General features: G+C 45.1%; 1 protein-coding gene across 1 annotated transcript in view; it reads right to left on the minus strand.

The window, feature by feature from the left end:
• Positions 1 to 24,425, minus strand: part of Hdac8 (histone deacetylase 8) — a 220,794-nt gene that overhangs the window by 19,183 nt on the left and 177,186 nt on the right. Inside the window, exon 10 of the mRNA XM_059250571.1 lies at positions 6,556 to 6,661. Coding sequence (XP_059106554.1) covers positions 6,556 to 6,661 — 106 coding nt within the window. The remainder of the gene's footprint in view (positions 1 to 6,555; positions 6,662 to 24,425) is intronic.

The following is a 24,425-nucleotide window of genomic DNA, read 5'->3' on the forward strand; positions in this document are numbered from 1 at the left end:
GAGGTTGGCTATGGCTTGTTCTGTTTCTCTGATCATTCAGTATTCACCCCAATACCTGGCTCTGGGTTTGTTTTTATTAATAAGATCTTTTAAGATTCGTCTACAGTCATCTTCCTTCTTCCTTTATCCGTGATCCTCTCTTTATAAGTGACCTGCCTCCAAGGGCTGGTGACACTCTTTACATACCACTTCTCAGCTCTAGTCCAGGTTCATACAGGGCCACCTTTAGACTACAACATCATGATCCATCTCAAACATCACTATATCATGTTATATTCTCATTTTCTCTATGTGATATAGACTATTCAACCTGAAATTCAGTCCAGTCAGCTCTGTCCTCAGGCTTCTGAGATTCCCTTGCAGACCATCAAATCCGTACTCCGCTCTCTTCAAATCCCCCCGCCTTCAGAAAGCAATCTCCCTCCAGTTTTACTCTCAGCTGCTTCTATACAGTGTCAGCCCCATGATATCCTCATCTATCCAAGGGGGTTCAGTTTTGTGTCTTCATCCAGATTTCTCAATTATTCACTGGAAGCAGAGAGCATGTCTTCGGCCACTCCTAGAGCTCATGACACCAAACACGTGGGAGGTTCAAAAATAACTTGATTGAGTTGAGCTTTAAAGTGAAGACAGAATTATGCCTCTTAAAATTTAACTGGTTCAGATGCATTTTGGGAGCCCATGAAGGGTAGGAAGAGATTATAAAGAGCGATGGGAAAAAGCAGGTGGGATATGATTACTGGGCACGTCACGGCACTGCTATCGAAGTGGAGGCCAGCCGCCAGGCCTGGATTCAAATCTGGAGTTCACTACTTGGTGCTATGTGACCACAAGCATGGTATATTGTGCCTGTGGTTACCTGCCTCCTACCCCATAAGGTCATACATGAGATAGCGTACGTGAAGTACCCCGCACGATGAGTGTGTGGTACACTTGCAGTTAGTTCTCCCTTCATGGTTTTAGGTAGAAGTTTTCAGTTTTCATGAGTAATCTGCCAATGGCCTTCATTTCATGGTATATTAAATTTAAGCTGCTAATTTATCATAACTTTGGAGATTAGCCTCCATTTTTTTTTTTTTAGAATTTGAAAAATTTAGCATGACATTTTTCTAACTTATTTTGCAACAAAACCCACAATAAACCTTTCCATTTCTTACATTCTTTAGTGAAGTAAAGATAGGCATCTGCTCAATGGGAAAGCACAAGCAGGTGGCCAGCTCCTGGAGAACAGTGGGGGGTGAGGGAGGGATACAGAGAAGGCAGAAAACAGGAAGGGAGATAAGATGTCACAGAGATCTTTACTCAAAGCCTTGCAAACTGGCTCAGGACTTCCACCACAATCCTGCTCCAAAGTCCAAGAAACTGGAGAGCAATGGTTAATCTGTCCTTGGGATCCACTCTGCCTCCTAACCGTCTTATGCTTCTCAGACAGCAAGAATGGGTGTGTGGGGAAGCCTCATTTCTACGGCATAGCGTCTCTTCGGGCAGAGCAGAACTGCATTGAGTTTAGGGCTCTAGCAGGCCTTCAAGGCTGAGTCTCATTGGCAACCCATAGAAGGATGCTAACCTCCAGACTTTAGGCTGAAATAGGGGGTGCCTCTTTCTCTATCCCCCTGCACAATAGTTCTCCCAAGAATATTAGCAGCAGATGAGCAAAGGGTCTCAGCATGGGGCTGTGGAACTGTAAATAACAGACTAGAGCTGGCGGCCATAGCACACTGGAGGCGGCCATAGCACACTGGAGGCGGCCATAGCACACTGGAGGCGGCCATAGCACACTGGAGGCGGCAGGAGCTGTAAGGCTAGCGCTAGCTCGGTCTATCCCCTGTCCTCTACTTAGCTCAGAATGGAGTTCGAAGCTCCAGATTTCCGTTTGGTGGGGCTGATGGAGGCATGTTATGGGTGGAGGTCTGGGGAGCACTAAAAGGCATGGCTCAGGGGCCAGAACTTTAGGAGTTGCTCATGGACATCTTTCTCTTGTTTCCAGGGAGACACGAGATTTTGAGTGCTTTGGATCAGCCACATGGAAGGAGCAGGGTGAGCAGTGTGGGGTAAAAAGGGTTTACGGGGTGGGGGTGGGGGCATTGGATAAAGCACATAGGGGTGGTGAGTAGATTTGACAGGGCAATGCTGCCATGACAAGGGGTGGGGGAACCAAAAAGGCCAAAGAGACTGACTCCTGAGTTCCCACTGAGACAGACCCCGGTTCAAATGTCTGCGCTAGCCCTCAGCATAGTGTGTGTGACTCACACTGGGAGTGGTTAGTAAGAACTTGCTGGATGAAGGAAGGGGACTGTGGCTAAGTCGCTTCCTCTCTGAGCCTTAGTTTCTTCATCTAGAAGAGACATGGTAGCCATTATTCTTAGGATTTCACCTGTGCCTCCTCTCTCTCCACACTCACACCAGTCTGTTGGTCCTTCCTCAGCCTGCCCTGTAGAGGCTGCTGGACTGTCAGCTCTCTTCAGCAAGGACTGGAAAGGGCTGGTGTACCAAGGCCTTGTTCTTCCTTCTTGTACGCTCCTCCTCTCCCCCTTCTTCCTCCTTTTCTCTTGATTCCACTCATTTTTTTTTCTGCATCCCAGGATAAGTTCTGGGAACCCTAAGCATGTGCCGAAACCTCCCGTTTTAATTCCACCACATACAAGTGCACCGTGCACCCTCCCCTCTTTGCAGAGGCTTTAATCTGGCTGAAACATGAAGCTCAGAGCCCCAGGTGGCCCCTACTTGCTTCAAATGCCATTGGTACTACAGAGCAGCCAGCCTCCTACCTCTACCCCATTTCCCCATGCAGAGCTAGCTGGGCCCCTCTGGGGATTGATCACATCAGCACTGTTCCAACTCTGGAAGGTTCACTATGAGCTAATTCCTCTGGAGTATGTTAACCAGAGGAAAGGCAAACAACGCCAAGCATGTGGAGATGGGGCAAGGACGATTTCACACTAGTAGTCATGAACTGTGTTCAGTCATGCACTCTCTAACGTGGACTTTCTTGGGAGCAATGAAATGTACCTTTAGGATAGATCACTGGCACAAGAAGGACAAGAAAACAGACCTTTTCTGTGTCTAAAAGTGAATAGTTTAAGTTGACGCTCTCTGTTATTATTTTTGTCTTTTTTTTCTTTCATTAAAACTGATGGGCAGAAAAGATGGGTTAGGTGCAGTTTACATTCGCCTCTGCCTTTAGTCCTCCTGTGGCATGTGGAATGCATGTAACTCTGTAAGAGGAGTCTTCTGGGGTTTGATTTCCAATAGGCTAAAATCGCATTATTTATGTTTCTAAGGGATGTAGTGAGAAAACAGAAAAACCCAAAACAAAACAAAAAACCCAAGGCTGGACAAATCAACTAGATAGACATGCTGGGGATAAACTCCCTTGCAAAGGGGCTGAATCCATCTACCCCCTCCATGCCCTCTCACCTTCCTAAACAACCTGTGACCTGCACCCTGCTCTGGTTTTTAATGGGACGGGGGAGGCACAGTGAGGATCAGCCAGCGTCACTGAGGTTTTTTTTTTATATGCAAGAACAAATGACAGTCTTGAAGACAGGTTAAGGAAATCTTTCAGAATACAGAAAACTCAAAAGCCTTTGCACACTGACCATTGCCATGGCAACACACTATCTGATGGCAGCCTGCGTCACGAGGCTGAGGGGCACAGTATCAGTATAGCAGGTTAGCTTGGCCATTTTGAGCAGCATTTGGATTTCTTTCTAGCCTCAATTCTTCTAGGTTGAGCTGAGTTTTTTTCAGTTCTGGACTCATGTGCTTTGTTAATTTGCATGGCTAGGGACACAAAGACTGTATAAAAGGGACAGTGAATGGAAAATCTTAACATTTCTTGTATTGTATATTCACTGTCCTTGCCGCCCACTCCTGGCTCCTCATTACCCGTTCTTATTGACTTCGCTTCTCTTTTTCTCCATGTCAGTTCTTTCCTACATTCAGCATTCCCTCCCAACCCAACACGGTGACTCATCAGCCAACCTAAGCTCCCACCAGATCCTTTTCATCTCTCTATGCTCACTGTAATGTAGAGTGTCCTGGATCTTAGCATTGGAAGGAACCCTCTCCCAAGGCAGGAGCCCTTCTAGCCAAATGATCCTCTGCTCTCCCCACTCCATCTTTAATGACAGTTCTCATTCTCTTCTGGACACCCTGTTCCACTTTGGACAGCTAATTGTTATAAACTCCTCCTCCTCCTGAATGAAAATCAGCCCTTTTATGATACCCATCCATGAGTCCACCCCTGTGCCCTACAGCCAGATATATATACCCTGTCTGTTCTGTGACAGCCTTACAGAGAAATGAGGCAGGGCTCATGTCTCTCCGAGTTTTCGTTTCTCCAGAAAGCCCTAGCTCCTCTAAGCAGACCTCTTGGAGCTTGGACTCCAGTGCTTTCCCCAGACTGGCTGACCTCCTGCAACATGTTCCTATTTGTCTAGAGCCCTTTTAAAGTGAGGTCGATACTGCATTAGCATCTCTGGAGGCCACCTTGACCCGGTGACTCATACTGAACTCTGTGTCAACTACTGTCTCTAATTCTCTTTTAGACAAAATGCTCTTAAGCCACATCTCATTTTGCTTGTATGCAGTCCCTTCTGAGAACCCAGTTCCTGGAGCAGATGTTTGCTCCCTGCTCAAGTTCATTGTGTTACTATCCCAATATTGCCTTCGTCTGCTAACGCACTTCAAAGACGTGACTTCCATGTCCTCTGGGGTGAACTAGTTCTGTTCTAACTAACCCTCAGCATCACTTCTCACCCACCCACTCCTCCCTCGAGTTTCTTTTCTAGCTTATTGCCCTCTGCATTACCGTCCTCAGATCTTCTCTTCTTTGCCATTTCATTCCTCCAACAGCAAATGGCGCCTCGGTCTGGAGTGAGGTGCCTGGGAATGTGTGCAGGGAGGCAAGGGCACGTGCGCACACACACACACACACACACACACACACACACACACACACGAGCTAGGAGCAGGGTACCGTAGAGGTGTCTGTGTGCTTTGTCTGGGTGTTCCCAGAATTTGGAGCCTGGATGGGAAAATGGTAAGGTAGGACAAAGAGTGACAAGAGAAACTGGTCCAGCTTCAATCTCAAGGGAAATGGGACTGTTTGGTGGATCAGAGAGGAGCAGAGGGAAGCCAGGGTGAAGGGTGCAGATCTCAGTCTCCATCCAGACTGGAGCACAGTGAGAAGAACCAGCAAGAGAAGGAATTTAGAGGTCTAAAGACTAGAGAAGGGAGGAGGATTTGAAAGACAGTGAGGACTTGTAGAGTTGGTAGCCATTGGGAGATCAGAGGAAGGTGATTTGAAACATTAGAGGCAGAAGAAGGTTGGGTTACAGGACTTTACAAGGGGCAATGAGCTGTGAGTGTAAGTGTGAGAGTCTAAGGTTCATTAGCATAAGAACATTTTCTCAGGTCAAAGGAGCCCAGGAAATCTAGTCCTTACCACAGGCTCTGCTGTTGTCATCAAGTGCATCTGCTAGTGAACCTAGCCTGCAGCAGAGACCCTCATAATACTGCGCATTCCCTCAGACGAACCCTAGCTTTGAGCAGGCCTCTTTTCAGACAGGATTACACCCCAGGGAGGAGCCAAAAGTGGGAGATCTGGCATCATCTTTGTCATTTTATGAATAAACAAGAGAATTTCACTCTTTGGGACAGGCAATATGATATCTTTGGCTTCTTAACTTTGCAAATAGGATCCAAACACATGCGCTCTCTCTCTCTCTCTCTCTCTCTCTCTCTCTCTCTCTCTCTCTCTCTCTCTCTCTCTCTCTCTCAGCTAACAGGAAAATGATTGCTCTAAATACTTAAAACAAACAATAGATGAGAAGCAAGTCTCCCCTCTAATGGAAAGCTTGAGGGAAGGACCCCCAAAGAGCTAGTAGTCTGTAGAGCCTTGACTACCATTCCTCTCTGTCCTGGGGACAGAATAACTTGGAGGAGGAGGAGAGGGCAGTAGCCCTCCTCCTGGGTTCAAATAGGAATGCTGGAGCCCCCTTCAAGAACATCAGAATCTCTGATGAACCCCTGCACTTCCATAGACTTGCAGTGCTCTTAGACCATGCAGCAAGAGAATGTCCGGGGGAGAAATTCCTTCCCTATCCCAACCCCTCAAGTCTAAATTCACTTGAACTTCCCCAAACTTAGTTTTTCTGTTTTGCTTTGCTTTTTCAGTGTTGGAGATGGAGTGGTAGGCAAATGCTCTACCACTGAACCACATAACCCTAGCCCTTAAAGATGGTTTTACTGTTGGCCTTTTCAAAGAAAAAGGCTCTCAGAATATTTTAGAACTGATTTCCCCTTGGAAGTGCCTTAAAGCTGAACCTTTTGTTCTTCTGAAGGTGACATTAGCCAGCCAAGTGACAATCTCAACCAGAGTGGCTTGTGTAGCATTCCGGCTATAAGATGTCAGGCCAAAAAGAGGTTTCCTTTCCAAGTCAGTGGAATGATTAGCTGCCAGAAGACAAATGGGATTTGAGGAAGCCCCCAGCGGCAGGCCAGCACACACGGGGTGGAATCAGGAGGGCAGGACTGGAGGGTGGCGCTCACCTTTGATGTAGTTGAGGATTTGCTGGATTCGCTGGGGCTCATTGCGGTCTGGCCGGCAGCTTGGCGTGATTTCCAGCACATAATCAGGACCATATGCTGTGAAAAACTGTAAGGAAAAGAGAAAGGCCAAAAAACAAACAAAACCACATAAAACTTCCAAACCAAACCACATACAAACAGGACAATCGAAAGAAACTCGCCATTCCTGACAAGGCCAGGGCAGCCTTCAAGGGCAGAGTGGCATGATGTGGCAGGAAGCTCTGCCCTGGTGGCATCACTGTGCTCACTCATTCAGACTTTCAGTGACAGCCACTGTGAAATTTGGGAGCTTGATGTCAAGGGTCCCTCTGCTTGGCCTTCAGCTTTTTTGCTCCGACCACAGCTCTTCATGCTCCCTGTACTCTAGCGTGCTAACCCACTGAGCTCTCTCCAGGCTTTGTTCTTACTTAGAACTTAGTGCTTTCCTGCACTCCCTATTCATGCTGCCTGTGGAAAAACCTCCCCATCTTCCAGGCACAGCTCAAATGTCACCTCCTTCACAAAGCTGTCCTTCGCTCTCTGCCAAGCTCGACAGCATTCTGCTGGTGCCTCTCTTACGGCCCCCATTCAGAAAGACAGTGCCTGCTTGCATGTCATATGCAGGCCATAGTGGCAGCTGCATGGAGGGTCCTCTAGGTATTCAGAGGCACTGGATAGATACTTGTGAGCAGTGACTACCCTCTCTTCTCTCCACTGGACAGGAGCTCTCTGAAGGCAGGGCAGTCCCTGGGTTTTTAGTAATCTCTTGGCCTCGCAGCCCATTAGCTTTTGCTGCCTTGGAGTCCCTGCTCCAGGAATGGCAAATGAGTCTACTAAGACAACTAAGTTTTTCTTTCTCCATAGTGAAATTTACGTTTTTAAATTTAAGGAATCAAAATAAAGACTTGTAGATTCTATTTCCAGCCCACTAGATGACTCCTTGTGAGCTTTGGTAAGTCACGATATCTGATTTAGCTTCTGTTAGGGGAAAAAGACTTTGTGACAAAGGGAATCATTCAAATGGGATCAGTCTTTGAGTGGGAAATATGCAAAGCTACGATTTCTGGTTTTTGGGGTTTTTTTTGTTTTTTTTTTTTAAAACAGAAATAGTATTTGTGTGCACTCTCTGGAGAGAGAGCATATGGTCCTTAACACAATGTGTTTCAATAGTGACATTGTTAGGTTGTAAGTAAACCAGTGAATCCAAATTCCCTGAAAACAAAATAAAACAAAACCTCAAACAGTATAGCAGGCATGGAAACAGGGATCTTGCTATGCCGTGACTTTGATGCCACTCAAAGAACCCAAAGTTATTGCTACTGTCATTTACATTATCCTTGTTAGGAGTCTGGCTGTACATCTGGCACCGTGGGAGATGTTGTGGAACAATCTCGAGATTCTAACAGTGTCTTTGTGGAATTCATGAGATTAATTTCATGGGGAGATAGCTTTTGCATACCATGAAAGAATATCCTACACGTTTAATTGAAAGGAAAATTCCCAAGATTGTGCCAATGCTTCCCATGCCATGTATGTGAATTGACCCAGAAAGGGACACTCAGTCCTCACCACAGATATTACTCTGTGATTCCCAACACCCCAAATTATGGAGATGGAAGCTGCCTTGAGTAGAGATTGTCTTTATCAAATCCCTATATGAAACAGGAAAACAGGGTTACCCAGGGTGGGGTGGGGGAACACATCCAGAAACTGCCCCTCCCATCATGGCTGAAGAAACTTGAGAAGCATTTATTTTTAGCCAAGGAGGGCCCCTCAGTTCAAGTTGTAGAGGAGAAGGCTTCAAACAGGTGTGGTGGCCTCTTCTCCTGAGAAGTGTCAAGTGATGTGCTCATCTCATGGGAATGGAAAGGCAGGCTTAGAGCCACAGAGTACAGGCAGCCTCATCAAAGCAGCTCTTGGGGAGACTTGGCATCACAGTACTATAAAAATAGGAGGCGGGGTGCCTAGCCGAGATAGAAAAAGGAGTTACTGCTGTCTCCGCATGCAAAGCTGGTACTGTGGAACCGTGGTCAGCCAGGCATGCTGGGAACGGTCTGGGGCCAAGGGTTTCGAACAGCATATTCTCACTTGAACACCTACTATGCAACTGTCCACACTTTCCTACTTTAGTCCTCTTTGGCAAAGAGCACAAGGCTGCTAACCACTCGGTCAGCTGGGGCCAGAACTGCCTGCCATGTGACAAAACAGCTCTCCTAGGATTAAGCCTCTTATCCTGGCTTCATTTGCACCTGGCTTTAACTGATTGAGCCGCACATTGGACAGAGTCATCAAAAGACCTTCCTTGCTGAAGCAGACTGACTGCAGGTGACAGCCAAGACTGGGTCCCCAAACTTCCTTCTACCTTTGTCAATCAAATACTCTTTTGCTTGGGTCCTGCTAAGTTGCACTATTCTTGGCCTGGGGGGACTCAGATGGTTTAAGAAAGTCCCTGTGTTGGAAGTCAGTTATGCATGGCAGCTGGGTGCTTCCAGTCTTGGAGGATTTGCTTGGGTGAGGCCACGTGAAACAGTAGGCTGTAGTTAAAGTCCCTGTTCCTGTGCTCTAAGTTTGCACTTGTTATAGCCTCTCTGCTAAACTACGAACTCAGTCATGTTCTCGTTGCATAGCCCATAGAGTCAAACTTGTCACAGTTTTCCCTTAAATGTATGTTGAATTAAGTTAATTTGCCAATGGTTTAGCTAGGTGTCTGGTTAATTGTGTGGAATAATTCAGAGTCACCTCAGCACAAACAGCTTTCCTGGGCTGTGGAGGCAACGTGACAAGGTGGAAAGAGCTCTGGTGTTGGGGTCAGGGACAGCTGGAATTTGGCACCTGGATTTAGCTGTGTGCCTGAGGTAAGCTTGTTAATCTCTGTTTCGTCATTTGCACCCTAGGGATGATAAATGCTGACCTGTTTGGGCTGTTAGGAGATAGTATCTATCAAAGGACCCAACCTGGAGCCTGGGATATGGAAGGACGCTGATAAATGCGAATTCTTCTCTCCTGGGGGCAAAAGGCTCTTGCTTAACCCTGTCCCCTCTATACTCTGAGGAATGCGGGCGAAGTGCTCAGGGCTGAGATGTAGAAAGAAGAGCCTGTTCCTTTTTCCAGACCGAGCCTTCTGGAAAGATCGAAGCCTTCTGGCTTCACCACTTGCTTCAGCCATTGGGTTAGCCTGGGACCAGCTGAGAAACTGACTTCTCTCACAGTTTCTTGTGACTTGTTACTACTGATTGTTGAGGTGGAGAGGAAACATGATCATGGTACGCAGAAAAGATGTTGAGGTGGAGGGATTTGGCTACCACTAGAAATAGCTCATGGCCCCACCCTGGAACTGCCCTCTAGCTCCAGGAGAAAAGGAAATGGGCACACTGCAGTCCCATCCAGGCAGGTGGGGCAGGAGATGAAAGGGGCAAGCCGACCTTCAAGGGAACATACTGGCTTTGATCTCAGCAAAGGAAGAAGAGAGGTGCTAACCCCTCTCCACCCCTTCCCCTTTTCCTACAGCACTCCTTTTGCTTCCTGGGCTTGAGCTGAAATAGTTTCGAGGAGAACAAGGTAGTGTGGAGCCAGGGTAAACGGAAGGTATGCAGTGGGGCAAAGGGCTGGGGGGTTGAAGGTAATGGCTGCTTTAGGGTAGTCATTGCAGGGTCTGAGTCTTGACCCCACGAGTCAATGAATAAAGGAATGTAAATAGTTTGTCTCCAGTTCAGTTCAACCAACTTAATTCTCCATTCTTGCTCAATCCTTTGCAGCTCTTGTGCACACAATGAAAACAGTACACAATTAGATACTTGGTTAAAAAGAGCAGTGGGAGCCTTTGAGGTTGTTCTTCCTCCAGGAAACCCAAGCCACAGACCCAAATCAGCTGATCTTTCTGTCTTTCCTCAGCACTTTGGAACTCCCTACTATGTGCTGGACTCGGCTAGTCACTAGAGTACAAAGACAATAAGGTTTGCTTAATAGGGGAGATAATTGCAGAACAGTGAGATGAGTGGTACAATAATAATATAACAATAACAATGCTAAAATAAAAGTAATGACAGTTAATGTTTATTACAGGCTTACTATTTGTCATGCACCTAAAGTATCTAAGCATTTTTTATGGACTGAACTTAATTTTCACACTCAACCTAGATGTTATGTATCATTGTTTCCATTTTAAGATGAGATCTGAAGCACAGATATTATGCACAAAGCTAAGAGTTGGGACTAGATTAGCCTGGAGATCACTTCTGTAAAGTACACCAGAGGAACTGAATGTAGGGGGTCTGGCCAAGCAGGACAGAGGTGGGGAGGAGGTGGTCCCAGCAGAGCCCAGGCAGAGACAGGGAGCCTGAAGCGTAAGAGCACCAAATTAGGTATAATTATCTGTGTGGCCAGCAGACCAGGAGGCAAGCAAGAACTTCGTGGTAGGCCCTGCCAAGCCATGCCTTTACCTCAGACTAGTGGCTCCATGAAGGCAGAGCATTGTTTTATCCTCTGCCATATTGCCAGTTCTCAAAACAATACTTGCACTTCATAGGTGGTAAATAAATCCTTGCGGGATAATGGATAGAAGCTTGGAGGAGATACAGGAAGTGAATGGGATATCTGTGTATACGAAGGGCTCACTGGCTCCCATGTGGAGACTGTTGGAATTTGAGGAATGAGTGTGAGTAGGGTCACCAGTTGGGAAGCTGGTGCTACAGCCCTGGGGGTTGCTCATAGAATTGGGACAGGGACACTTCTGGGAGGAATGGAAAAGGAAAAACTTCAAAGATAGCATCAACAGGATAAAACAGTAACTTGGATGTGGGGAATAAGGAAAAGAGGGGAGTGAAAGACTTCTGGCCTCGAGGGATGAACAGTAAGAGGATCCAGTCTGTGGACTCAGAAGAAGGTTTGGGGGGTGCGAGGGGTGATTCTAGTGGGGAGCACATGCAGGGTCAGGATCCCAGTGACAGTGGTCTGTGTGAGAGAGTAGGCCCAGTGTAAGGGGGGGGGCTAGACCTCTGACACCACATGTGTTATAGATTTGGGAATTAACAGTGACAACAAAGCCGAGGAAGCAGATAAGATTGCCTTGGCCAGCAGGGTGGAGGGCCAGCAACGAATGGGGCCGAGAGGCAAGGAAAAAAGTCCTGGCGAGCCAGAACACTTTGGGGTGGGCAGAGGGAGTGGAAACAGGTCCCGAAGAGAGTGTGAAGAGTTTATTGTCATTTCATGTGCATGGGTGTTTGCCTGCATGTGTGTCTGTGCACCACATGTGTGTCTAGTGTCCTTGGAGGCCAGAGGAGGGCATCGGATCGCCTGGAACTGGAGTTATAGATGGTTGTGAGCCACCTTGTGGGTGCTGGGAATTGAACCTGGGTGCTTCAGCGAGAGCAGCAAGTGTTCTTAACTGGTGAATCATCTCTCTAGCTACTCCCAGAGAGTTTAAATGAGATGAGGGCTGAAATTATCTTCCTTATGTGTCCACAGGAAGGAGGGTGTGGACAGAGGCTTGCTCAGAGAAGGGTAATGATTTGGACAGGAGGAAGTGGAGAGGAAAACTAAGATGACTTTGTTTATTTTAAAGGAGTCTGACCTGGTATGGGGCTTGGGGGAGGTAATTTAAGATGGGAGCATCTTGAGTGTATTTACAGAATTAGGGAAAGGGCCTACAACATGGAGGCAAGAACAGCCTGGGAGAGATTCAGATTTGTTATATCTGGTTTTGTGGCCCATTAGACAAAAGAATCACAGGGGGAAAGTACTGTTTTATGCATCTTTATATTACCCATGCCTCTTAGCACAAGGCCCAGAAAACAGGTGTTCAATTCATATTTGTTGCATGGATAAAATAAAGTGTGATTGAGATTTCACAGTGGTTTACATCCAGTGGGAGAATTGGGGTCTTGAAGGATGGGGGTGATGGCAGATAGGCCGTGGTGGGGTATATGTTGCGGGGGTTAGTTAAATGGAATCAAGATGTGTGTGGGGACCGCCAAGTGCCCATGAGCTCACCAGTGTTGGAAAAAGAGAGCCTTGACTTAGGTGGAGGCGACAGACCTTTCTGTGCTAGGCACTGGGGCAGGCTCAAGGGTAGAAAAGCTAGTGACTAGTGTGGAGGGGAACACAGTGGCTTCTGGGGAGAGGCAACGGAGTAGAAAGGATACCCTAGAGGGAAACGGCAGGAGTTGGCAGTTTGTTGGCTGAGGAGGAAGGGGGTTTGGCAAGGAGTGGAGCTGACTCCTGGATCTTGAGTGAGGATGAGTGGGCAAACCTCAGTGACACTGATCGAAAGAAACGGAGGTAAATTAGTAGACAGTGCAGGACTGGCCAAGGGAAGACAGGCTTGGTGTCAGTTGGGTTTGGCTTGACAATGGGGCATCATCTGGGTCATGATGTCTGGCAGGGTGTGACAGTGAAGTCATGACAGAGGACCAGGGTACGCAGTTGGAAGAAGGTTGCTATTTAGAGGGATATTTGGGGGATAAGAGGAGTCATGAACAGTAGGACAAAAAAGCCAGCAGAGAGAAAGGGGCAGTGAACAGAAGCCTCTTATAATCTCAGATGAGAAGCAGGAAAGAAGATACTTGGGCTACAGCTTCTTATGCTGGCAACTCATCCCTGGGCCAGAGCAGCCTCCTCATCTCCCAGCCAGTTGGAGATAAAATGGTACTGCTTCTGTCTAGCCCTCTTCCTGGAATTGTCTGAGTGACTTTTAAACTTCTAATTGTTAACTCAGATTCCACCTTTTTTCTAAAAATTATCTTTAATTCGATCAAGACAAGTCCAAGGTTAGTGCCAATCTTCCTTACAGACCTGAGGCTTTTCTCTGTCTCCCTCCATTTGGGAACATTGTGCCTCTGACTGTAACCTGGGCCCTGGTCAGGAAGAGCACTTCTTGTCCTGCATTACCTTGTAAGCAGAACTCATCATAACCAGAATAACATAATACTAGCACTTTGAACTCTAACATGGCCTCATATGATGCATCTCAAAGTTTCCTATATCTTCAATTACTCCATCAAAGAACCTAGGTCCAACCATGATGGAAACAAAAAAGCCCTCTTTTTCCCAGAAAAACATTTCTGTTTACAGGAAAGTCGGTTATTACATATGTCATTGATGGTACATTTTAAGGACATAAAATTGCAGTGGTATTATTGAGAGTAAATTTTATTGCCATGGCTTTACAACACAAACAAACAAAAATAATAACTCCATTAGTTGCTAGATTGAACCAGCAGGAAGCAGAACATCAAAGGCAATTGCTAGCAGGCAGAGGATAGAAGGTAGGACTATCCAGAGCATGACCCAGAGGTCAAGGTGATATGTGCTATTGTAGAGAAGATGTTTGGTGGACATGAGGATGGAAGAAAAGGCAGATTGTTAGTTGCTACAATGCAAACTTGGTTCCTGTCTCAACTTCAGGCACATATCACTGGCACTCCTCACCGTACTTGTTGGCCAGAGCCAGTATGCATGAACTGCGGAAGAGTGAGGCTTATACCCCAAAACTGTGCCTTTGAATGAACGAATGAATGATGGAGTGAGTGAACAGGTTATGAAAATAGTTTCTTATTTCAATATTTTTTCTTATAGTGCTGAGGATAGAATCCAGGACCATGCACATCCAAAATATGCCTCTACCATTGAGCCCTTATTTAGATGGTTTAGGTAATTTTTTCTTTTTTATTGTAATTTTTAAAACTTTAGGTATTGAAAAGAGTTTATTAAGCAAAATAATCAAGTAAACTCAGAAGCATTATCGTACTTGAGCAAAAATTACATTTAATCAGAGAATATGCCCAATATTAGCAAGCTTTATTTCATTAGCCAATGAACTTAGAAGTGACTTGTGCACACAACTATAGCCTGTTTGTGTAATTAACCTATCTGGTGTGGTTCCTGAACTAGCCAATGCACAGCATTGTGTATAGACATATAAGCATGCATTCTGTTAGGTGCTGAGCATCGTTCCTGACCCCCAGAAAAGCTGGAGTAAATGAAAAAAAGAGGAATAAAGGCCAGTGACAGTTCTCAAGCTGTAAATCTAGAGAATGATATAATAACAGGAGAAAAAGGAGTAAATGTAAAAAATATAATAAATATATTGGTAATAAATGTATTGGTTCAGTGTGGGGGGCACTGGACCAGTTAGGGGGCTCATGATCCTAATGATAATACTATTAACACCATCACAGCTGTGAACTTGAACCCATGGCTTCAGACTTTCAGCCCAGTGGGTTTTTCACTAAGCCATGAGTTAGCTAAAGACAGGAACCTCTGGAGTCATGTGTGATGAACCTTTAACCTCAGCTGTGCCCTTTACTAGCTGTGTGACTTAGAAAAGTTCTTCACCTATTCCATCTCTTGGCTTTCTTGATTGTAAAGTGGGGAAATAAGAGAACCCAGCATATAGGGTTGTTGCAACAAGAGAAACAAATTGATTCACAGAAAGTACCTGGGACAGCACCTGTCCTAGAGTAAATTCTCAACAAATACCACTGGTGCTAGATATTCTTCCTTCTTCTTAGGCCTTATCAACTACACAAAGAGCTAGAACTCTGAACGGAATAGACAGTGAGTAAAATCAATTTCTGTACAAGTGTCTATTCTGACCAAAGAAGAGCTCAGCCTGTCTCCAGGAGCTCTGAAGACAGAAAGAGGGGCAGTGAGACCAAGAGAAGGATCAAGTGAAAGTGACTAAGAAAAACGGACAGGAGGGACGAGAAAGTGGAACTGGCGGGAAAGAAGGAGGACAAGGAGACAGAAACGAGAACGAGGTAGTTCACATAAAGCATGAACAGTGCCTAGCTAATAGGAAATGCTCAGCACCTGAGAGGAAGAGGCAGAAGAGACAAAGGTAGGACTTTCCACTTCTCTAGGGTTTTCCCTGAAAGCCAAAATTGTCCTTCAGGGCGTGGTTTTGGGGGAAGAACCCTGGCCAAGACTAATACCTTCCCCACATCACTGCGGATCCTCAAGTTTCCACTATTAGAGAGAATTCCTCCTTCATAAATACATGTCGGGCCAACTCTGGTTATAGCATATGGCTCTGCTGATCAAATGAATAGTTTGGAAACAAGCCTATACATGAAGCTTTTTTTTTTCTTTTTCTTTTCTTTTTTTTTTTTTTTTTTTTTTTTTTACATTCAGCTTTCCTTTGGCCCAGGATGGGGATAAAGGACAGGAATACATAGGGGTATTGTTTTATCTGGCTCGTTTGCTGGACAAGTACTAAAATGACTTTGGAAACTTATTCCGCCTGAGGATAAGTAACCGTTATCTTGGTTGGATCCTTATACTATGCCAAGCAACTGCCCTTTCTACATCCCTAAGCTACCTGATATGTTTTCCTCAATGCCTTGATCCCTTCATTTCTTAGATACTTCATCACATTGCAGTTCTGCGTTTTCCCCATACCCTGAGAAATTTCAGTTAAGTGGCAGCTCTCATTAATTGGTAGTAGCTCCTGGGGTCACTGTGTTAAGGAGGATTCTGAAGCTAGTCTGGGTTCAGCAGGAAAACGTGCCATACTCAATTTTCAGTGTACAAAGGGGGCTGTATGGTGAGGAGGGTGGGACTTAAGTCACTTGATCTTGTCTACATTTGTTATTATTGTATTAGGAGACTGAGGGTTAGCCAGGTCTGGTAGGGCATGCTTATAATCTCAGGATGCTGAGGCAAGAGGATTACAAGCTCAGGATTTTCCTGGAATGAGGTCCAGGCCAGCCTGGGCTACTTAGTGAAATCCTATTTCAAAATCAAGTTAAAAAGGACTGGGAATATAGCTCAGTGGTAAAGTGCTTTCCTGAGTATGGTCTCTAATTCTTGTGCCAAGGGTGGGGCAGGGTGCAGGAAGAGATCAAGGACCAATAGTGATCTCCTAAATGTGCAATGTAATGTTTTCTTTTCAGTTACCATTCATCCTATTTAATCTCCTGTCATCACATGCCAAGCTCCCTTCCGTTTTATATCCTCTTCATCACTGTTCATCATTGCTTCTCCCATCCTTCTCAGGCTAGACCCTCTTCCTTCTCTGTGTCTGAAGTACAGTTCTCTGCCATACCCTCAGCCTCTCTTTCTCTCTGCAAGAGCATACATTTTCTGCTGCCATTTTGATTAAATCTCTGTAGGGGCCCAGTACGTCTGGGCCCCGATGAAATTGGCCCCTTTCTCTGACTTGCACTTAAAAAATCATCTGTTGAATGTTTCCACCTGCAAAACTTGAATTCTTGGCCTTCAAAGTCTAATGTGTTCCAAGTAGACCTAATCCAGTTTAACTACCTTCATAGAGAATGCTCACCTTTCTTTGTACACTCAGCACCATGGATGAGTCCCATCATACAACAGGCCCCTTAGCAAAGATTTGAATTTATGACCCTAACCAGGTTAGTGTCCTTGTGCTTTGTTTAGAGGCAGTAGGTTTTCTGCTTTCAAAATACTTTCAATACTCTGGCTTAAAAAAAGCTATCCCTCACTGTGATCTTTTCATTGTTTGATGAGCAATGATTTTTTTTTTTCAAAAAACAAATGAAATAAATCCTTTCTGTCTAACTATGTGCAAAGAGATAGAATGAGCCTGGGGCACTCCCAGGACTGCCATTCTCTCTTGAGGTACTTTGTAGACTATGAAAACACTGGATACTTATCTCCTGGCAGATGCAGATGCTAGGTACTAGGGCATAATGGTGAAGGCCTATGGCCTTGAAGGGCTTACCATGTAGTACGGAATGCAGACATTGGCAGAGGGCACTTGCCTGTCTAGGATGATGGGAATTCTGAAGTGGGAATTGGAGATTGTGAGGATGAGGACTGGACAATAGGTAAGGCTTCATGAGGAGATGGGAAGCAATAGAGCTGTCTTAAAGGATGAGTAAGGTCTAGATAGAAGGTAGAGAAGGTAAGAAAGGCAGAAGAAATAGAATAATGACAATGGAGATATAGTCAAACGTGCCACCAAAAATTAATTTATAGACCCGGTAGGCTACAGTAGGAAAATAGTGAGTGGATCATGGATTCAATGTCAGCCTGGGCTACAAAGTAAGATCCCATCTCCAAAAAAATTCATTATAGAGGAAGACAGAAGATTGGGTCAAAATCAGTACCAGCACAGACCTCTGGGCAACTTTCTTCTACAAATAGCACATGTTCTTTATGTGCTGACTGCTGACAGATGGACTGGTATGGAAGAAAGAGGGTAAAGCCATAGATGGACCAGACACTCCATCATAGTGGGATTTCTCACTGACACATCCATCAGATAGATTGCTTCAGCACAAATTGGGTTTGCACTTTCTAGGACCCACTGATTCATTTGCTTACTGATTCACATGCTAGGTGTGATTCCTAAGCATGCCTGCATACCACACACGGCCTTGAATGGATGAATGAGACTGCCCTCACGAGTGAGTGGAGAGCCCGCTCTGCAAAGGATCAATTGCTGTGATCTGAGAGCGCCACCACAGAGGTGCAGGCAAAGGGCTCCTGTAGGCCATGGGGAAAATGAAGCCACATAGAGCCATGCACTTGGAGTCAGCCTCTAACTTATTTTTTGACAAGCTTGGAGTTTTCTGTCAGAAGTTCAGATCTCATCACGTCATTCCTCTTGCTTAAAGACTATCATAGGCTCCACCACTGACTTCAAGGCCAAGTCCAATGCAAAAGCAAGATACACAAAGGCCTTGAGTCTGCTCCAGCCAATGGGCTTTACCAGCCTTATCGTATACCAAGGCTGGTCTGAGGCCCTTTTTCTGTGGACCCATTGAGCTGCAGTGTCTCGCCCACTCTTTTATCAATTCCACAGTCTCCCCTGAGCCCTTGCTGAAGGTTAGCTCTGCTACATGGTTCCAGGTCCCAAGATAGACCGGGTTCCTCCCATCATCTCACAGCTCATTGGCTAGTGTTCTACACTTATCACATTTAAGTGCAACAGTTTCTTTATGTGTCTTTTTCCTTTACTAGACGGTGTCCTCCCAACAGTGGGGACTGGGCTCTAGCTTTTTTTTTTTTTTTTTTTTTTTTTTGCATTCCTGACATCTGTACTAGCCTGGCCGGTAGGTACTCCGTACGGTTTTGCTGGGGAAATGAATGACTCTGACATGTGGCCAGTTGGGCCTGGTTGTTGTCAACAGCTGGCATTACTTAACATGAGAGATGCATAAAAAATGAAGGGCAGCCAGAGTAGCTGAAAAACAGGCGGCTCTAGTGACATCATGACAAAAACAAAACAAAACCGGAGAAGGCTGAGACAAACGCTCCCACTCAGGCTCTAAGAAATGACTCTCACTTCTGAGCAGCCCTTTTTGTCTGCTTGCCCATTCACTTTCGAAAACCCAGCCACTGAAATGACTCTAATTATTCATGGTCAGTGGCATATCCAGGAAACACTCAGTTTACAAGCAATTAAAACACACTCAAATAGATTTACACAGGTTGAACTTGATCGTGCTGGTGAGAAGGGAGTGAGTGGCTTATGTCTTAGAGGGGAATTTGCTTGCCAAGGCTGCGCTCTATCACTCTTTATCTCCTTGCTGCATTGCGTAGGGACAAACATCCGGAGGTACCGCTTAAGGAGAGCTCCCTGTGAAGAGCATGCAGAATCCGGTCCACAGATGTTGCCTTCATGCAGCTGGCTGTCCTTTAAAGGTGTGAGTACTGCCCTGGCCCACCCACTGAAGGAACGCTCCTCAGCACTGTCACCAAGAGCTTGGTTTCCACCATGGGACTCCCTTGCTATCATTTAATCCTTCAAGGTTCAGTCTCCTCACTGATAAAATAGGGACATGAATCTCTACCCCATCATCCTTCAGGAGTTGTTTCTAAGGATCAAAGGAAGAAATCTGGAGAAAATCTCTAGGGGTTAGCCAAGTGAAGGACTTTGGCTTCCATGACGAAGCCTCTAACGCAGGACTGGCTGTCAGGTCCCTTAAAGGTTCTGTGGCATTGCTCATCAACTGATTAGCAAAGGTACACTTAGTCTTGTCCCCTAGGTTTATTTAAGAGTCTACACAAGGATGATTCATCACCTTGCCACACTCAAACCAACAGTTTTAATGTCCCTCAAATGAAGATGACAGTTAGCAGCTAAACAAATACAGCATTTGGTCAACAGACACAGGCAGCCAAAGTCGAGCACGGAGTCCAGAGGCTGTAGAGATTTTGTGCCTTTCTTTTCCACAGTCGGGTAAGCTTTCTTGGGTTTGGCTCTAAGGGGGAAATGTTCTTTTGCTACTCTTAAGAAACTGGAATAGCACAGAACTAAGCCATTCAGTGGGCCAGTGTGATGTCACACAATTTAGGATGACCAAAATGAAATGGCATCTTTTAGATTAGCTCTTGGAGTTAAGTTTACTGAGAAAAGGACAACAGACAGTTACAAAAGCAAGGTAGGGAAGCAAAGGTCATAGAGAACCAGTAAACAGGAGTGATGTCCATCTTGAAGTCTGACTTTAAACTATGAAAGCCACTAGATACATTAATGGCCACTTTTTTTTACTCTACATCTGTAACAGGATCCTGGGTTCCTTCATGTTTTGTCATACTTCCCTACTCTTTGGCTCTCCATCTCCTTTGCAAAGAAAACCCAGACCTCCCTTCTCAACTGAAACCATTCCAACTCGTTTTGTTTTTGTTTTTGTTTTTTTCTAGAGCTGAGGACCGAACTCAGGGCCTTGCACTTGCTAGGCAGGCGCTCTACCACTGAGCGAAATCCCCAACTTCCCGACTATTTTTCAAGACTCAGCTCAAATGTAACCTCTTTGAAGTCTTCACTGAGTCTCCAAAGGTATAATTCCCTATTTATTCCTTTGGGCCCTCACAAGGCCTTTTGCAGCCCTCTGGTTCACTCCGTCTTACTGTTTACTGGTATTTCTTCCCCCATTAGGCCAGGAGTGCAGCTCTTAGGAGCCAGAACCACATGGCACAAAGATGTTCTCTTAGCACACAGCAGGACACAGAGATGGCCTGAACTCATTCACTGGGTTTGCACAAGACCCAGGGGGAAGTCCCATTACGCCTCTGGCTGTATTATCCCTGCTTCAACACTGGGCGTACCTGATTAGTGACTACCTTGGTGCCAGCAAGCAATGAAAAATTTTCTGCCAGAGTGGCCAGAAAATATGCAAGGAGGTACAGCCTTGGATAGCTTTCTGGTGCAGGCCTCAACTTAGTTTTCCAAGTTAACGAATGTGATCTGGAAAGTACTGCTCCCCACTCCAGCCCTCAACTCAACTCTCCTGTGCTTGCTTCTTCCAAGTTGCCCAATAGCACAACTGAATAGGTTTGAAAAATCCAAATGCATCCGTTACCACAGAGGAATGCCTTGTGGGTGGAGTCTGATGGGGCTGTGGCTCCTCCAGCCCTGGCTCATCATCTACAACTTTGGATTTTTTGTCTGGCTCTGCTAACAATGCACTCAATGGCTTTGGACAGATCAGCTAATTTCACATTCCAAAATGGGAGGAATAATGAAAATATGGCATGAGACGAGTCAATAAACTTGACTTACATCCCTGTGGATAGGGGGGAAAGTAGTATTGGTGAAATCTGTAGGCTTTTGCAATTCTGGCCATTTCTGTCTATGTGACTCACTCTACCTCAAGCCTAGATGTACAGCCCCTGGGGAGGAAGGGCAGGCTAGCACCTCTGAACCAGGGTGCCCAAAATGGACACGCATGGCAGGCGACTGGACTGAAAAGTACAGAAAGGGATGCTCAGCTGTGGGCTGGCCGACAGCTGGTCTCCTGCTTCCCAAGAGGGACCAGGACCTACAAGTTCTGAAAGCTGGGCCTCCCACAGCAGTTTAGTATTGAAATAATAAAATATAAAACTCATGACAAAGTCAATCTGACACATACTTAATGATATGCATAATGATTATTGTGCTGTAGTGTAATTAGGCGTAATGGCAAGCAACCCCCAGGAATGAGTGTGATTATGACTCATTTTTATACAGCTAAACCAGAGATGTCTGAGGTCAGCCAGTTGGGGGTCAGGACTGAGGTTGGGTGGGCAGGAGGCATGGTGTTCCTCTGGCTCCCCTTTCTCTCCTCACCCTGTTCCTTATTAGGCAGTAGAGGATATATTTGAACAGGAGTGTGGATCTTGAATGGCTGTTTTCTCTGGCCAAGGGGTGGCTGTCCCCTGGGGTTAGATAATCTGGAATGTTCACAGAGGCTTCAAGATGAATAGTCTCATTTTCCATGAGGTCTGAAATTCTACCAACCAGCCTTGAACCTAAAATTTTTTGGTCTTGTTTAGATTCCAATTTGAACAAATCTATATTAAAATGTTTTTTTCTTAGATGATTGGGTAAAATGTGACAGACACTAATATTAGGTGATGATATTATTAATTCTCCTGTTTGATAATTATATTGTAATTATATTAAGTAAAGGCCATTATTGGGATGGGAACGTACCTTGCTGGTAGAGTGCATGTTTAGCACTCTTAAGGCCATGGGTTATATTCCTAGCATACCCTAATCCCTTATCTACTAGAAGCTCATATTTACTGGTCCTTGCAGAAAAAAATAGAGGACAGAATAAAAATGGTGGCTGTTGATAACTGTTGAAACCAGGAAGGGGTGGGTATATGGTGGTCCATTGTCCTTTTTTCCCTCTCCTTCATATATGCTTAAAAGTTTCCATCATAAAAACTAAAAATTATGTATCACAGACTGCTCTGGCATGGATTCACACATGGTAAAAATGAATGTGGTCATGTTACCACCACCTAGCATATGCAGGAGCCTCTGAGAATGGGTTTTTGCTTGGGGAGGCTTGATTGGGAGGTGTATGTTGTGACATGAGACACTTTTGGAAAGCAGAAGCCCTGCCTGACATAGAGAAATGTGTATAAGTGATAGGGAATTTTGAATGGTTACAAGACAGTGCGAACGTTCTGGAAGAGAAGTCAGAAAGTCAACAAGAAGAGAGAGAGAGAGAGAGCATGGAGTAGGTGTTCATGCCCGTGTGCTAGGTCTCTTGCTAGCCTGTTAAGCTCCCAGAGATTGGGCACTGTTTGTTAATTGTCCTTGTCTTCCTGAAAGTTCCTAGTACATGAATTTGTACATTTATTTCACTCATTCATTTACTAACGTATATGTATTGAGTGTCTTTAGCTTGGCAAGACCAGTGAATACCTGTGGTAAGCATAAGTGATACAGCACTGAGCAAAGCCCTCAGGGAGCTCATATTCTGTATCAGTAGTTCTCAACCTTCCTAATGCTGCGACCCTTTAAATGCAATTCCTCATCCCATAAAGTTATTTTCATTGCTACTTCATAACTGTAATTTTGTTACTGTTATGAATTGTAATGTAAATATGTGATATACAGGATACCTGATATGTGACCCCCCCAAAGGGGTGGAGATCCACAGGTTGAGAACCACTGTTCTAGCGGGAGGAGCCATGCAGTACATTACAAACAGGTGTAAAATATGGCAGGCGGTGGTAAGTATTGCAGTGGAAATAAAGTAGGGTAAGGAGGATAGGGAGTGCTGCAGAATTAGTTGTTCAGGACCAAACTTGCATGACACTTGGGCCTTTATGAGCTTTTCAGGTACGTCCCCTGTCTCCTGCAACCAGGCTTTTAGCCATGTTCCCTGCATTTTACTAAGGGCCTCTGATCCTTTTAACCTGTATACATACTTTAACCTCTTTCTTGATTTCATTCTGACCCCTTCCACCTCAGCAATTCACATGGCTCTTTTGAAATCTCCAGCTGCTGCTTCCTCCAGGGAGTGATGACAGGCCTTTCTCCCCTCCTAAGTCCATGCCACCTGGGGGTCTTCTCATGTTCCATTGCACCCTTGCACACAGTCTCTGCTCAAGTGTAAAACATTGTGGATTGTAATTCACTTCCTGATAGATGGAGCTCTTGGAGGATATAATGTGTCTGTTTTATCTCTGCATAGGGCCTAGAACATGGTGGGGATCTTGTACATGCTGATGAATACATGAGTGGATGGATGGATGGATGGATGGATGGATGGATGGATGGATGGGTGGATGGATGGGTGAATTTTCATTAGAGTCTTAGGGTACACCCTCAATGAAGTACTGGGAAGCAGAGTTGTTAGTGTGTACTTAAATAGCAAAGGGAAAAATGGGACCAATATCCCTGATTTTATTTTAAACTTGATGATGATGGTTCACAGTCAACAGTTATTGTACAGACTTGGATCCTGACTGCCCGGGTTTTAATTTTGGGTTTACCTTTTGCTATTTATGTGATTTGGAATAAATTACTTATATTTTCTATGCTTCAGTTTTTCATATGGAAAATGAGGCTGGTAACAGTTTATATGTGTTGAATATGATACATTTCTGAAAGAGAATTAGACTAATACCTGATACACACAGTACACACAGTAAGTGTGTATAAAAAGGCCTGCTGTTGTCATTTGTTATCCTGAATCAGTGACAGAACTAAGTCCTCTATTCATTCTTGTGCTCTGAAAGCTATCCAGCCCAAGGCCTTGGAGATAAGAGTAACTTCATAGAGTTTATATTTGACTCAACTTTATCCTCACACAATAAGAGGGAGGTACTGGACATAGCCCCATTATATAAAGAAGTGAGGCTTAAAGCTATTAAGTAACTTGTCCAAGGCCACAGAGCTTGTAGGTTGAAAATTAGACTACAATCTGGTCTGTGTGATTCAAAAGCCATTGTTTTAGACCCATCGTCAGCAAATAACAGCCTATGAGTCGAATCTGTCCCTCTGTCTTTTTCTTTGAAATGTAATTCACTCTTTTACAGTATATGATTTAGTATGTTTACAAGAAGTATATTTACAAGGCTGTGCAACTAGTATCTAATTCTAGATCATTTTCATGACTCCAGAAGAAAGCTCCATGCCCATTAGGCATCCA

Source organism: Peromyscus eremicus, chromosome X, assembly GCF_949786415.1.
Source record: "Peromyscus eremicus chromosome X, PerEre_H2_v1, whole genome shotgun sequence".
Classification (NCBI taxonomy): domain Eukaryota; kingdom Metazoa; phylum Chordata; class Mammalia; order Rodentia; family Cricetidae; genus Peromyscus; species Peromyscus eremicus.